The 13,534-nt window shown below is 47.1% G+C and overlaps 1 protein-coding gene across 2 annotated transcripts in view; it reads left to right on the top strand.

Moving 5' to 3' along the window:
- The window catches only part of DSCAM (DS cell adhesion molecule), a 750,559-nt gene that overhangs the window by 638,612 nt on the left and 98,413 nt on the right, over positions 1–13,534 (top strand). For both annotated transcript variants that reach the window (XM_059392376.1, XM_059392375.1), the window contains exons 17-18: positions 10,585–10,825; positions 12,306–12,452. In XM_059392376.1, coding sequence (XP_059248359.1) covers positions 10,585–10,825; positions 12,306–12,452 — 388 coding nt within the window. The remainder of the gene's footprint in view (positions 1–10,584; positions 10,826–12,305; positions 12,453–13,534) is intronic.

Below are 13,534 nucleotides of genomic sequence, written 5' to 3'. Positions count from 1 at the left end.
CCTGGGTGCCGGCCCCTAGTGTTGGTGTCCTTCCTGGGTGCCGGCCCCCTAGTGGCTCTGGATAGCACAGCCTTTTCTACGGACAGTACATCCCAGTAAATGTCAATCTTTTGAAATTTGCCTGAATAAATAAATAAATAAACAAACAAACAAACAAACTTATCTTAAATGACCTAATAATTGCTGGATAGGTAATGATTTTAAGAAAAATATTCACAAGACCGTCTCGGGTATAGTTTTACTGGTTCTCATAAAACACTGACTCTACTTTTAACAGAATAAATCAGAATTCAAGTTACAGTGAATATTGAACTAAGTATTATAAATGCACTGATTGGCACCCATCAAGCGAGTGAGTAAATGAATATACATTGTTTTGTGTGCCTCGTTTTCCTAGAGAGCACTCATTAAGCCATGTTGCTAATAACACATTTCTCATCAGAAAAATCAAATAATTTTTTTTATAAACATGTATTTTTATCCCCAGGGGTACAGGTCTGTGAATCAGCACTCACCAAAGCACATACCCTCCCCAATGTCCATAACCCCACCCCCCGTTCTCCCAACCCCCCTCCCCCCAGCAACCCTCAGTTTGTTTTGTGAGATTAAGAGTCACTTGTGGTTTGTCTCCCTCCCAATCCCATCTTGTTTCATTGATTCTTCTCGTACCCACTTAAGCCCCCATGTTGCATCACCACTTCCTCATATCAGGGAGATCATATGATAGTTGTCTTTCTCTGCTTGACTTATTTCGCTGAGCATGATACGCTCTAGTTCCATCCATGTTGTCGCAAATGGCAAGATTTCATTTCTTTTGATGGCTGCATAGTATTCCATTGTGTATATATACCACATCTTAGGAGGCAGGAGACAAACCATGAGATACTGTGGACTCTGAGAAACAAACTGAGGGTTTTGGACGGGAGGCGGGTAGGAGGTTGGGTGAGCCTGGTGGTGGGTATTAAGGAGGGCACGGATTGCATGGAGCACGGGGTGTGGTGCATAAACAATGAATCTTGGAACACTGAAAAAATAAAATTAAGTTAAAAAAAAAAAGTACTTTGTTAAAAAAAAAGTGTTCGGTAAAAGTTTTTGTTACAACTGCATCAACTTTGTGGAAATTCAATTTCTCATGGTACTTAACTTTTCCCTGCTGTCCTTAGTAGGAAAAAAAAATGTGTAAGAGCAGTAGGAATAGCTTCTTAAATATTTTGCTTTCACCCAGAATTCAGTGTTGTTAATGTTGCATGGATAGCAGCCAATTTCTAATCCACAAAGTTGATGCAGTGGTGACAAAAACTTTTACTGAACACATTTTTTTATTTTTTTATTTTTTTATTTTTAAAACGAAACACATATGTCAAGGTACAGCTACTGGGGAAAGCAGAATGCTGCTTTGACTGTCAAAAGAATGGCCTGGACACTCATCCTACTTAGAATAAGGATGCAGAGTTTTAAGTTTTGAGCAATATCTGTTTTTCTAGGACTAGGATTTTATGTTAAATAATGATACTTCTGGATTAGAAGCAGCCAATGTAATTGGCAGCCAAATAAATAAAGAGAAGATTCAAAAAGAAAAAAAGAAAAATCAAATAAAGTAGATATTTAGTAAATGAACACAGATGTTAGGAGGAAAAATCAAAGGAATAATCGAAAGCATGCACAACCAAGAATTCAGATGACACCTGTTATGTCATGGACATGTCTCCTAAGGCAAATGAAGAAATCTGATGTTCCTTCCATGATTTAAAACCAGGCTGGACAAAGTTCCCTGTGGTCTATTTCAGGAAGAACTCTGGCCAGGACAGCTGTGAGCCAGTGGTTGCAGGAGACTCCCCTGCATCTAGTCTCCACATTCCATTTTCATGGTAACACGAAACAGAACAGGAAAACACACGTATGCTTTCAGATTCATTTCGCCAGTACAAGTACATTTAACCTAATGCACTAAGATGTACCCAACTAACTGTATCTCAAGGCAATATTTTAAAAGACACCTCCTCTTTGTATTAAAATCTTTGAGAACTAGTTTTACGGTCTTGTAACTCTTGTGATAGATTCCTCCCATTAGCACATTCTTTTGAAAATTTTAACGTGAGATGTAAAAACTGCTATATGCTTTGAGTAATCATAGAAATACAGGAAATGAAATACATGAAATAATATATCTTTTAAAGATATATTATCATTTCTGTTTTTTTTTTTCTGGAAGTTACAATCTAAAGTTGGAAATAAGCCCTGTTTTTATCTAAACAGAAGAATTCAGGTGTATTCTGATTGACTTGTGGAGGTCAGAATTCCCAAAAAGTAAGGGATGAGCCAGAGAATGGGCAGTGTCACTCCTGGAGGCTCTGTACAGGACCTGGGGCTGTCTCTGCATTTGGGCACATGTCAGGTGCATCCCCCATCTGGGAACCAGAGTGGTCCCTGGGGGAATCCCACACCCAGGATAGCATGTTCCTGACAGGAGAGATGATCCTACTGAACACTTTCTCCATGCTCTTCTCCTCCATTAGCCATTTAAGAGTGCTCATGCCTGAAATTCCTTCAGTTGAGGTTAATGCTTCTCATCACCCAAGCACAGATAAGAGACAAAGGTAGGTAGTTCTATGGAAGCAATGCCCCTCTATGTTTCAATCATGACATAAAGTATCCATGGTAGATATTAAATCCATGACCAAAAGTCTGCTGTTGAAGCAGACATTGCTGGTCTTCTTCTGACAGAACATGGGTTAGGACTTCTCCATCCCAGCAAGGAAGGGGACTGACTCCATCAAGCCCTCACCCTAAGCCTTGGCCTCTCTCCAACCTTCCTCTCATGAAGGTGCCTCTCCTCCCATCCTCACCCACCTCCAATCCCAGCCCACCCCGTGAATTCTACCCCCCAACCTGCACGCTGATTCAGTCCACACACTGAGTCCCCCAGGGGTCTGCAAACTTTCTGTCATGAGCCAGAGAGCAAAGATCTCCAGCCTTGTGAGCTCCAGAGTCTCTGTCTTAACTCCTAGCTCTACTGACTATAGCACAGAGGCAGACAGCCAGTAAAACTTACTCAGGCAACTGACATTTGAAGTGCATGTAATCTTCATGTGTCACGAAATACTCTTCCTCCTTCGAATTCTGCAGACATATCAATACATAAAAAGTATATGCGTTCTTAGCTAAGGGCCATATAGAAGAACAGCCAAATATGGCCACAGGACCATAGTTTGTCAGCCAGGCCATACTGAACACAACTACACCTGGGAGACAGACATGGGCCGCTGGAATATGTCACGAATAGCTTCCTGTTACGTGGCTCTCCCAGCAGAGAGCTGAAGGACCAGCGAACTCTTCCCAGGAGTGAAGTCAGAGCCTTCCTTCCATTCAGCATCTCCTTCTGAACTGCGGATCTTCTGTGGTCCTTTTGGACAGAACTTACTCAAGCAGAAGTTAAAAAGACTAGGACAGTAGTAATTCTTCCTATGGTTGAAGCAGGCCATTCCTTTACAAAGACTCTGATATCTTTGAAAATATTGGCTTTTCTCTTGTTGAGCAGATCTGGATCAAGTGGGACCCCCGGATCTCCACAGCCACCCAGCCATTCTCAGGGGCTCCCACTACCTACAGGGGATCTACTTCAGGTTGGGTCCCTCTGGAGGAGCCAAGCTTTTTGAGATCACTCAGCTGTTGCTGAATAGTTGGGGTTCCAGTCATGTGCTCACAGACTGGTACACACTCCCTCCTGGCATCCAACCCCAAACCCCTTATCCTCTGCATCTCCGCTGCCTGTGCAAAGTCTAGATGCACAGGTGAGATCTGTCTCTCAAAGCCTCAGAGTCTCTAGGTGTGCACTCTTTCCTGGCTGGGCCCTGGCCTCGCCTCTTGGTGGCCCATGGACCTGTCTCCTGCAGCCCCTTCCCATGTCTCTCTGCTTTTTCCCTGGTTTGAACCTGGACAGATTCCCACTCTGTCATTCTCTTCAACGGACTCCACTCCCAGACTCTGGGACACCCATCACCCTCTGGCCAACTCTGTTTCCCAGAAACATTGGGACATCTAGAGGCCCTGACATTCAATGTGGGATGTTCTGGAGACCAGCTCTCAGAGCCAACACCAGTTGGGGTCTGCGGATGTGCTATGCTTTCCTTTGTTAGTTCTCCGGCAGAAACCCCTGGATAAGCCATTAAATCTGGTGAGAAATGCTGTGTATGGTTACCAGAAAGTGTGCTGTGCAGACAACAGTGCGATTCAGAAAAAGGAGGGGACCCAGCAAGAGCAGCTCTTCAACATGTTTATGGGTTGGATGAAGGAATGAATGAGTGGGTGAACGAAACGAGAACCGCCCCACACTTGAGAAACTAATGAAGTCCTGTGATGCAACAGTTAACCTCAATTTCATCCCGCAAAACTGTAAGAGCCTGTTTCTAAAATTCTGCATGTGTTTCCCAAGCCCGAGCGCACACTTGGCCGCCGCCTCCACCCCAGCTGCCAGACCTGACGAGGACTCAGTGACGATTCAGCTTCAAGTCAAAGTTCTTGGCTTCTCAATACTGTGCCTCCTTCATCGTTGTGTCACTCATCCTAAATTTCTCAGACCTGCGCGGAGTAGCTCCTGCCATCTCTACTGGCACAGTCAGCACAGAACCCTTCCGAAGGGTCACTCGGAGCTGTTCCTCCCAGGGCCAGCCCTGGTTACTCTCCCGGGTGCAGAGGGGCAGGCTGGTTGCATTCCTACAAGGCTGTCCCTCTTCAGCGCTGGTCGGTCTTCCTAGAGGCTCAGATGATATGCGCCTTCTCTGGGAATCTGGGAGTCTTTCTGCCACAATGGGGAAAGGCACCTCTCCCCCTTTCCCTTCCGTGATACCCATGCCATCCCTCGGCACTGCAAGCACATACACTGCTCTCGTCATGGGCTCCCTTGCCGGTCTCCCCTTGTGCAGGATGGGCCCCAGTTCCTACCGCTCCAGCGAATGCATCCACTCACCGCGCAAGCTTACCGAGTAGCTTCTATTGATGCTGGGGGACAGGGGCGGGGACTGGAAGGAGGACATGACGGCAAGAAAGACAGTCCACTGCCCCCGGAAGAAAAGGGAAATGAGGACAAGTTACATTTCAAGTGAATTTGGAAGATCCTAAAAGGAGAACGTTCAATTCATTTTTCACCTGAGTTCCTCAACATGCCCCAGTAGCACGGTGTTCTTGGAATGCAGAAATCTGCAGCAGAGGCTTTCGCGCTCCAGTTGGTCGGCCGGTGAACCCTAGCATTGAGCCGAGTCCGCTCACCTGCGCTGGGAAGGGAAAGGGACACGTGCAGGACAGGACCTGGCTGGTGGCTTTCTAGAAAAGAGAGGCCTGCTCTAATCGCCCACACCCTTGATGATGCTGTGAGCATTCGCACATCCTATGCTCGCTAGCTTTTCAAAGACCTCTGTATCTGCCGCAGGCAGCTCCCAGGCTCCTCTGGACGGACACATAAAATGCAGACGCTTGCAAACCACAGATACACTGACACCGTGCTACTGTTGTCATGGAGATGGACAGAGACAGTTTCTTAAGGAAGTGGGGGTTGGTGGGGGGGGGGGGACCGGAGGCTGGAGTAAGGACACTTGGAAGGATGAAAGAAAAAGCTGTTTAGGGGGGACTACAGGAGGAGAAAAATTGCAGGGCTAGAAAGGGGAGAGAGTTCCCCAGATGGCAGATAAAGAACCCAGGCTCGTTACCTGCTCCTAAGGTAAATGAAAGGAAGAGTAGTAGTCAACACGGAGAAATAATTAACCCCATATGAGAAGCACAACCATGAAGAGAGAAGGGCTCCTTCCAGAACGGTGGCACACTCACCGTGGCTGGGGGAAGGGAGAAACAGGACACGTGTCAGTCAGAGCCGTCTGTAAATAATGCCATCGTCGGTCGCCTTCTGCAATATGCAGTGAGCCCTAGACGTCTCTTCTTTTTTTCCTTTTTCCTTTTAATTTTTCCATTCACTAACTGTCCAGAGTCCTCCTTTAATACATAGCAAGAGGACGGGTTGCCAGGTGAGATTTGCTATGAATCTGTGGGTCTGCCGTAAATTATTCTTGATCTAAAAACATGTCACCCATGAGATGGCCCAACAAGTGAACGAACTCCAGGATCCCTGCTTTAATAAGGAAAAGAAAAAGGATGACTTTGTGCAAACAAGTTGGCTCCTCAGATGCTCATTTCCTCCCTTGATGGGTCTGGGAAGGGAAGCTGGACCCCCCTCATCCTGATGCATGAGCCGCCATGCTGAGAGACCGCAGGGAAGCCAGCTTTCAACCTGGATCCAACTGCACGGTGGTCCTGAGCGACCCTTCTCTACTGGCTCGTCCAGGCCTCTGACAGACAGCTTCATCATGGACCTGGAGTCCAAGCATCTCTTCTGTCTTCAAACCAACCTCGTTGGTCCTGTACCTAGTCCGGTTACACACCTGCAATGACGTCATCCCTGACCATCAAGAGATGTCTTTGCGCCTCCCATGTGCTCGAAACCATTCTCTCCTGCGTCGACAGTAACATTGCCCGAGAATGTCCGCTCTGCTGAAGCCCTGTTTTGGACAAGGGAGTGGATGAGATTTCAAACATGTTTGTGAGAATCCTTAGGCACTTGGAGCTTACAGTCAAGTCCTCGGAAACCTGACGTTCGATATGGAACAGAGGCCACGGGAGGGGATGAAATTGATCAGTTCTTGCGGAGCTGAAGGCGAATCGGTGCATGTGGGTGGAGGCCAGAGGAGAGAGAACCCCTTGGACGGAGGCAGTTGAAGGAAGCAGGTGAGCCGGAAGTTGAGCCGGCTTTGGAGAATGAGTTGGGCTTTGATAGAGGAGGAAGAAGAGTGGTTTCTGATGAGGGTTTTCGTGAGATGGGAAAACCCAAGAGAGTTGGAATTCCCATGCTTGTTCCAACAACTAGAGAGAATCCTAGGTCACCAGGTAACATCCAGGGGGCATTGGCCTGGAAAGACTACAACCAGGTTTGAATCTCACTGCGGGTACTGCTGAGATCTGGGGAGAAAGGGACATGATCAAAGTGGTATCTGGGGAAATTTTCCTTTTCCAGTATCTGCAACACAGATTCAAAGTATGTTCAAGGTCTCTACCTGATTTCCTCTTTCTCTTTTCTTCCTAAACCACCATTAATTTCATTCATTTAGTTTCATGAAACAAATAATTATTTTTGACCCATTTTGTCAATCACAATTTGATGCTATTTAATGGCCAGAGAATTATATTCTAAAACTGCCTTCCCCATCAGGGTTTCTCCCTTACATACACCTACCTTTATCCCAGGTAAACACATGCTCCAATGCATGGATGTTTAAAACATCATCCAAAGATATTTTTATTTTTTTAAGTTTTTTTAAAATTTATTCATGTGAGAGAGGGAAGGAGAGAAAGCACGAGCAGAGGGGAGGGTCAGAGGGAGAGGGCGAAACAGGCTCCCCACTGAGCAGAGAGCCCGATGTGGAGCTCGATTCCAGGACCTTGGGATCATGAGCTAAGCTGAAGGCAGAGGCTCAACCGGCTGAGCCACCCAGGTGCCACCCAAAACATATTTTAAAGTAAAGAATATTATACATTAATTTGTCTTGGGATGACATGAAGCCCGTTGCCAGACTGTTCCACATGCCCTGCCCCCACCAGCTTATTGTCCATTCAACTCAGAAAGTCTCAGGGTCACTTTCAGTAAACCTTGGAACTTGCCCCACAGTCCCTACAATTTCCTAGACTGAACGGACAGGATCCCTCTGTTTGTGGACCTTTAAAAAGAGATCTGAGTTTTCAATATGTTCTCAAGGACTTCTTTAATGTAAATATACCCCAAGGGGAAATCGGGCCATCCAGCCTACAAAGTAATAATAAAACATAAACTTTGCCTGCCATAGTTAGAATTTTGGCTTTTATTTATGAAAACAGCACTTTCTCTTCATGTGATTTGTTAAATGTTTCTTTGATTCAAAATGTCTATCACATGGTACCTGGGTGGCTCAGTGGGTTAAGCGTCTGCATTTAGCTCAGGTCATGACCTCAGGGTCCTGGGATCAAGCCCCACATTGGGCTCCTTGCTCAGTGGGGATCCTGGTTCCCCCTCTCCCTCTGCCCCTCCCCATTGCTCATGTTCTTTCTCTCAAATAAATAAAATCTTTTAAAAATGCCATCATAAGTTAGGCTAGTTAGAACATACTTTCATCTACAGGAGGGGGAAAATAAAAAAAACTCCTCCACCTGTGCAACCATATCCTAAACCCAAGAAACTGAAAGTCAATAAGCCGATCCCCTTGCTTCGGAACATGTAGCTACATTGTTTGCCTCTCTAGTAAACATTTTCTGATGGGCATTTGTCTCTACTCTCTTCACTTGCTTCTTGACCTGATGCCATAACCACCATACTGTGATCCCGACTTCGTATCTGAGGAGGTCCTAAGCCTACACAGGGAACCAGTTGAAAAATAAGAATATTTAATGGGCATAAACCAATCTTTAAATATATGTATCATTTATATTTGTTTCACCACAATCTCTTCCAGTCCCATATTTAACATTTAAAAACTCTGTGAAATCAGCAAAGGTATATGTTTTAAATTTGACTTATAGATGACTCTTACAGGGAAATAATTTTATTCATTAATTAAATGACATAAATGCAAATTCAGCGGTTGTGGTAAGACAATTTCTGTGGAACCAAATTCTCAAATCTAAAATCTTTAGATCTGATTTCATACAAAGTGAAAAGTCACAGCTCATCACTGGAAAAATAAGATTGCCCAGAGATTTGTTTGTAAAAAAGGGATGAGCTCTCGTGTCAGGGTCTAACCGTGCCAGCATGACTAGGAACATCATGATATAGAGGAATGTTTCCTTGATCTCCATTGGAACTGTGTGTATGCATGAAGTCAGTCTCATTGTTGAGCAAAGGCGTTGCAATCCAAGAAAATGAAAAATGGGGAAACTTGATTAAAAATGTGATTTTAGTGCCATCTAATTCCACTGGGCAGGGGACATATTAGGCAATTCATACAGCACGCATCACCTCCTCCCCTTCCAGTCCCAGACCCTGGCCATCCTTCCAAGCCCCCGAGGGTTGGGGGACAGCTGGCCTCTTCAAACCACTCTGAGTCTGTCACTTTCTGGATGTGCACTGGCCTGCGCCCTCCAGTGCCCGGCACTTAGACATCTGAGATTCTCTGTGGTTTCTTAAGTGTTTACTCTCTCCAACTGGCCTGTCAGCACTTTGGGGACAGAGAAAGAAAGCCTTTCATGGTCCTGACAAATCTAAATCTACAGTTTTTAGTTAAATATAAACACACACACACATACATACACACATATGGGCTCACACACATGCATGTACACACTTGCAACCACACACATGAATACACACATGTATTCACACAGACACAGACATACCACAAATACACAGACAGACACACTTGCACACACTCACATACAGACACACCATGTACTTGCACACATGCACACACAGACCCACCATGAACTCACACACATGTACAGAGACATCACACACATACGCACTTGTCCACACACTCACGTATGTACATATAAACATAACACATGCACACACAGTCATCACACACATAACATATGTACTCACATGCACACGGACATAACACATACACACATACATGCTTGTACCCACCCACCCACTCACATACATACACGCATGTACTCACAATACACAGAAACATAACACAATACACACATGTACTCACACATGCAGATAGACATGGCACATACGTGTCCTGGTGTGCACACACATGACACACACATGCACACATATACTCTCGCACATGCACACACAGACATAGCACACTTGTTCACACGCTCACATGTGTACACACACTCACATACAAACACACAAGTACCCTCACACATGCACACACACGTCTCTTGACTACCTGAAATTTTTACAGAACCTTTACTTCATCACTGTTGTGTTGTTCTCATAACATACTTGAAAAGAGTTTTGTTTCTTATAAAAACCCACAGTATTGGCAAAAATGTTCTGTCTTCAAGGCAGCACACGCTCTGTCATTAGCAGAGAGTAGCTCACTATCGCCTCAGCCCTGCCCAGTTTAAATCACCGTGAAGTGATTCCAAAATGATGTGTGTCTTCATGTCGGTGGGGGACTCCTTTCGCACGCAGCTTCCTACTGGAAACACCTTGATTATTCTGGAACATTCTATGGGAGTGTAAGCTCCCATAGTCCCTACAAGGGCAGGGGACTTTGTACAAAAGCATTTCCGCTCCCCAGTGCCTTGGACAGCCCGGCAAAGCAGCTCCAGCTCAGTAGGTCCCGCCTGGTGAAGGTGTGGAGATCAGCGCAGCGGAGACGCTGCGAAGGCGCCCAGTGTCTCCGACTTCTGGAGGAAGGGGGCCCGGCCAAGAGCTAGGGTTCGCTGCCTCACTCCAACACCACTCTCACCAGGACACCTACTGCTATTATTACCCTGACCTTCAGACTGTTTTCCGCTTTCCCAAACGGGGTGGGGGGGGGTGGGGGTGCCGCTGGCTTCTCTCTTGTCCCTGCAGGGTTCTTTAGTGTTTTCTTTTTCTTTCCTCTTTAGGCTCCCAAGAAACATTTGCAAAATGGGATTATCCGTGGCTACCAAATAGGTTACCGCGAGTACAGCACCGGGGGCAACTTCCAGTTCAACATTATCAGTATCGACACCACTGGGGACAGTGAGATTTACACCCTGGACAACCTCAGTAAGTTCACCCAGTACGGCCTGGTGGTGCAGGCCTGCAACCGGGCCGGGACAGGACCTTCTTCTCAGGAAATCATCACCACCACCCTCGAGGACGGTAGGTCTGGAGGCTGCCGCGCGCGCCTTTCCTTCTTCAAGGGTGTGCTCTGGTCGCCACTCGGGGCCCCCACAGCCTGGCTCCTGCTGGCCCTGCTGTGACAACAGTGCCAGGCCTGGGGGACTGCGGCTCCGTTTCCAGGAAGTCTGCCTTCATTCGCTCACCAGCTGCACACACTGGGTCTTGCCCTTGACAGAGCTTGCATGCAAAGCCCAAATCCTTCCCTTTCCAGCATCTCATCCAGTCCAGGCGCGAGAACTGGGCTTTTCCCAGGTGCATCGAAGGCTTTCACTAGGACTGCAGAAGCCTGACCAGAATGCAGAAATCCGATTTCCTAAGAATTTCTTCCAAATCAGTGTTAAGGAAGCTTTCCTCTCTCCCTCCCTTCCTTCCCACCTTCCTTTTTCTTTCTCTTTATGATTGCTTCCTCTTTCCAAGCACTTTGGACCAGAGCAAGGAATGAGCAGCCTTCCTGGCACAAATCTCACGGTGACTGAGCGCCCCCTATTGACCACAAGGGGTTAATGCGCCTTGTCCCCTGACCGGTCAGGAGGGCTGGAAAAGCAAAGGAGAGCTCTGGGTCCAGGGACCCCCGTTAGAGACAGTGTAAGACACAGGCTTCATTGCAGCAGTAAGTGCAGAGTTTAAGGTACGAAATTTGCACCGCCATGGCCTCTTGTGCAGTTAGCCACGTGGTCACGGGTGTGAGGAGGCACAGGGTGACTTGCCTCCATAATTTCTGACCATTTCTATAGGGAGAGAATCCTCGTCTTAGAAAACCGGAAACCCAGAGACTGGGATTTTCTGTGAGGATCACAATCTTTGCCGTCATGACTGCATATGCCTTTTGGTTTCCCTCTCAATGCTAATGCTTCACTGATGTGCGTGGTCCGGTGATATTTTGTCCCTTCTCCCAGGCACAGCGTTTAAGGTCTGGATAAACCACGTGAAAAGCATTTCAAAGAGCCCACATCTCAGACCATTGACTCTCTGTCCTCCGACGCCACGTTATAGTTTTGCAAGGGCAGCTGGCCAGGGAGGGGCAGTGAGGACACTCTGACCACGTGTCTGCCTTTCAGCACCTCTCAGGAGCCAGGCTTCCCATTTGTATGCCAGATACTGTGGACTGTGGAGGGCATGCGCTGTGTGAAGCAAGCCTAACCTCTGTCATGAGAGCGATGAGGAAATAAACTAGAGAAGCAAAGGCTTTTGACTTTTGCAGTAAGATCAGAAGTGTTCTCTGCCCTTAAGTGCTGGGGCAACCTTCTTCAACACGAGGCAGTTCAGTTGGGTAGAGAGAAAGTTATCGTACTATTTGAATAGGGAAATGGTACTCATATTTCCCCTTACTTTTGTGGATTGAGTGTGTTTTTTTTCTTTTGCTTGCATGTTGAAACGTCAAAGTAATGTTGTTTATTCCATATTGCTTTGCTAATTAAACTACCCACGGTTGTTACAGATTCTAATTATTTCATTTCAGTGCCCAGTTACCCCCCTGAAAATGTCCAAGCCATAGCAACATCACCAGAAAGCATATCAATATCCTGGTCCACACTTTCCAAGGAAGCCTTGAATGGAATTCTCCAGGGGTTCAGAGTCATTTACTGGGCCAACCTGATGGACGGAGGTAAGAGGATTAAAAACGAGGGCTGTGAGTTTGCCCCAGAGGATGTGTGATGGTATTAGCCGACCCACCTCCTAGTGTGGGTTTTAGGGTATGGAGGGCGCATCTTTATCAGTGGACACTGTCCACTCTCCCCCCGTCATTCTGTTCTTACCTCTCGTCTTCAGTGCGCACAGGGGTGTACAGCTGCTTGAAACCACATGTAGCCTCAAGAAGCAGTTTGAGGTATGGGGGGGATGGCCCTTTGGCCCTTGCGAAATGTAGGCCTGGATGTGCTTTCCTAGATGAGTATCTATGCCAAGCCTCTGCAGGCAGCACTAGGACAGTGATCTGGTTCTAGAAAGTTCTATGTGATGTGTATCCTAAAAGGTTGGCCCCTTCCAATTTCCCAGTAAGACTCAGCAGGGGAACTTCCTAAATCCCTGCAGTTGACCCATGAGAGGGTTCAGAGGGAATGCCGGACGCCTCGCCGGGAATACTGTCATTCTCGGGAGGAGCGGTTCCACCCCAAATTCTCCATTTTGTCTCCCATGTTACTGTCCTTCCCCCTCTCCTGTTGTTCTTCCTTCGTTCTCTGGTTTCTGTGTGCGTGCGTGTGTGTGTGTGTGTGCGTGTGCGTGCGTGTGTGTGTGTGTGTCTTTATTTCAGATTATAGGGCAAAATCTGTCTGCGTGTTTTGCCAAGACTGAATGACAGCGTGACCCCTCAGGTAGCGGCGAGATCGAAGCCAGAAGTTTCTGGGGGAGCACGCGTCTCAGTGTGGTGGTGCTTTCGTGGCGTGGGTGCAGCTGAACCAGACGGAGCGCCGCTCCGTCCGCAGGATCGGCACGCACCCACCCTGCAGCATTCGCAGGGGAGCTGCTGAGCTCGGCTCATCCCTGCAGCCCAAGACCCGTGTGGCCCACACCTGCGCCCTCCCCTTCCCTCCTCTCCAGCTGACTCTCGCACCCCTGCCCCAGGGACAATGCCTGGGGCTTCTTTCAACCCCTCTGCCTGCATGTGGACTCCAAGTGCGAGCTCACCTCTGAGTTTGGGCAAACAGAGCCGGCGCTGCCAGATCTAACCCACCCCTGTTCAGGCCACCT

This window comes from Mustela nigripes, chromosome 2 (genome assembly GCF_022355385.1).
Source record: "Mustela nigripes isolate SB6536 chromosome 2, MUSNIG.SB6536, whole genome shotgun sequence".
Classification (NCBI taxonomy): Eukaryota; Metazoa; Chordata; class Mammalia; order Carnivora; family Mustelidae; genus Mustela; species Mustela nigripes.
The sequence above is the reverse complement of the archived record's forward strand: the minus strand, read 5'-3'. Positions and strand labels throughout refer to the sequence as shown.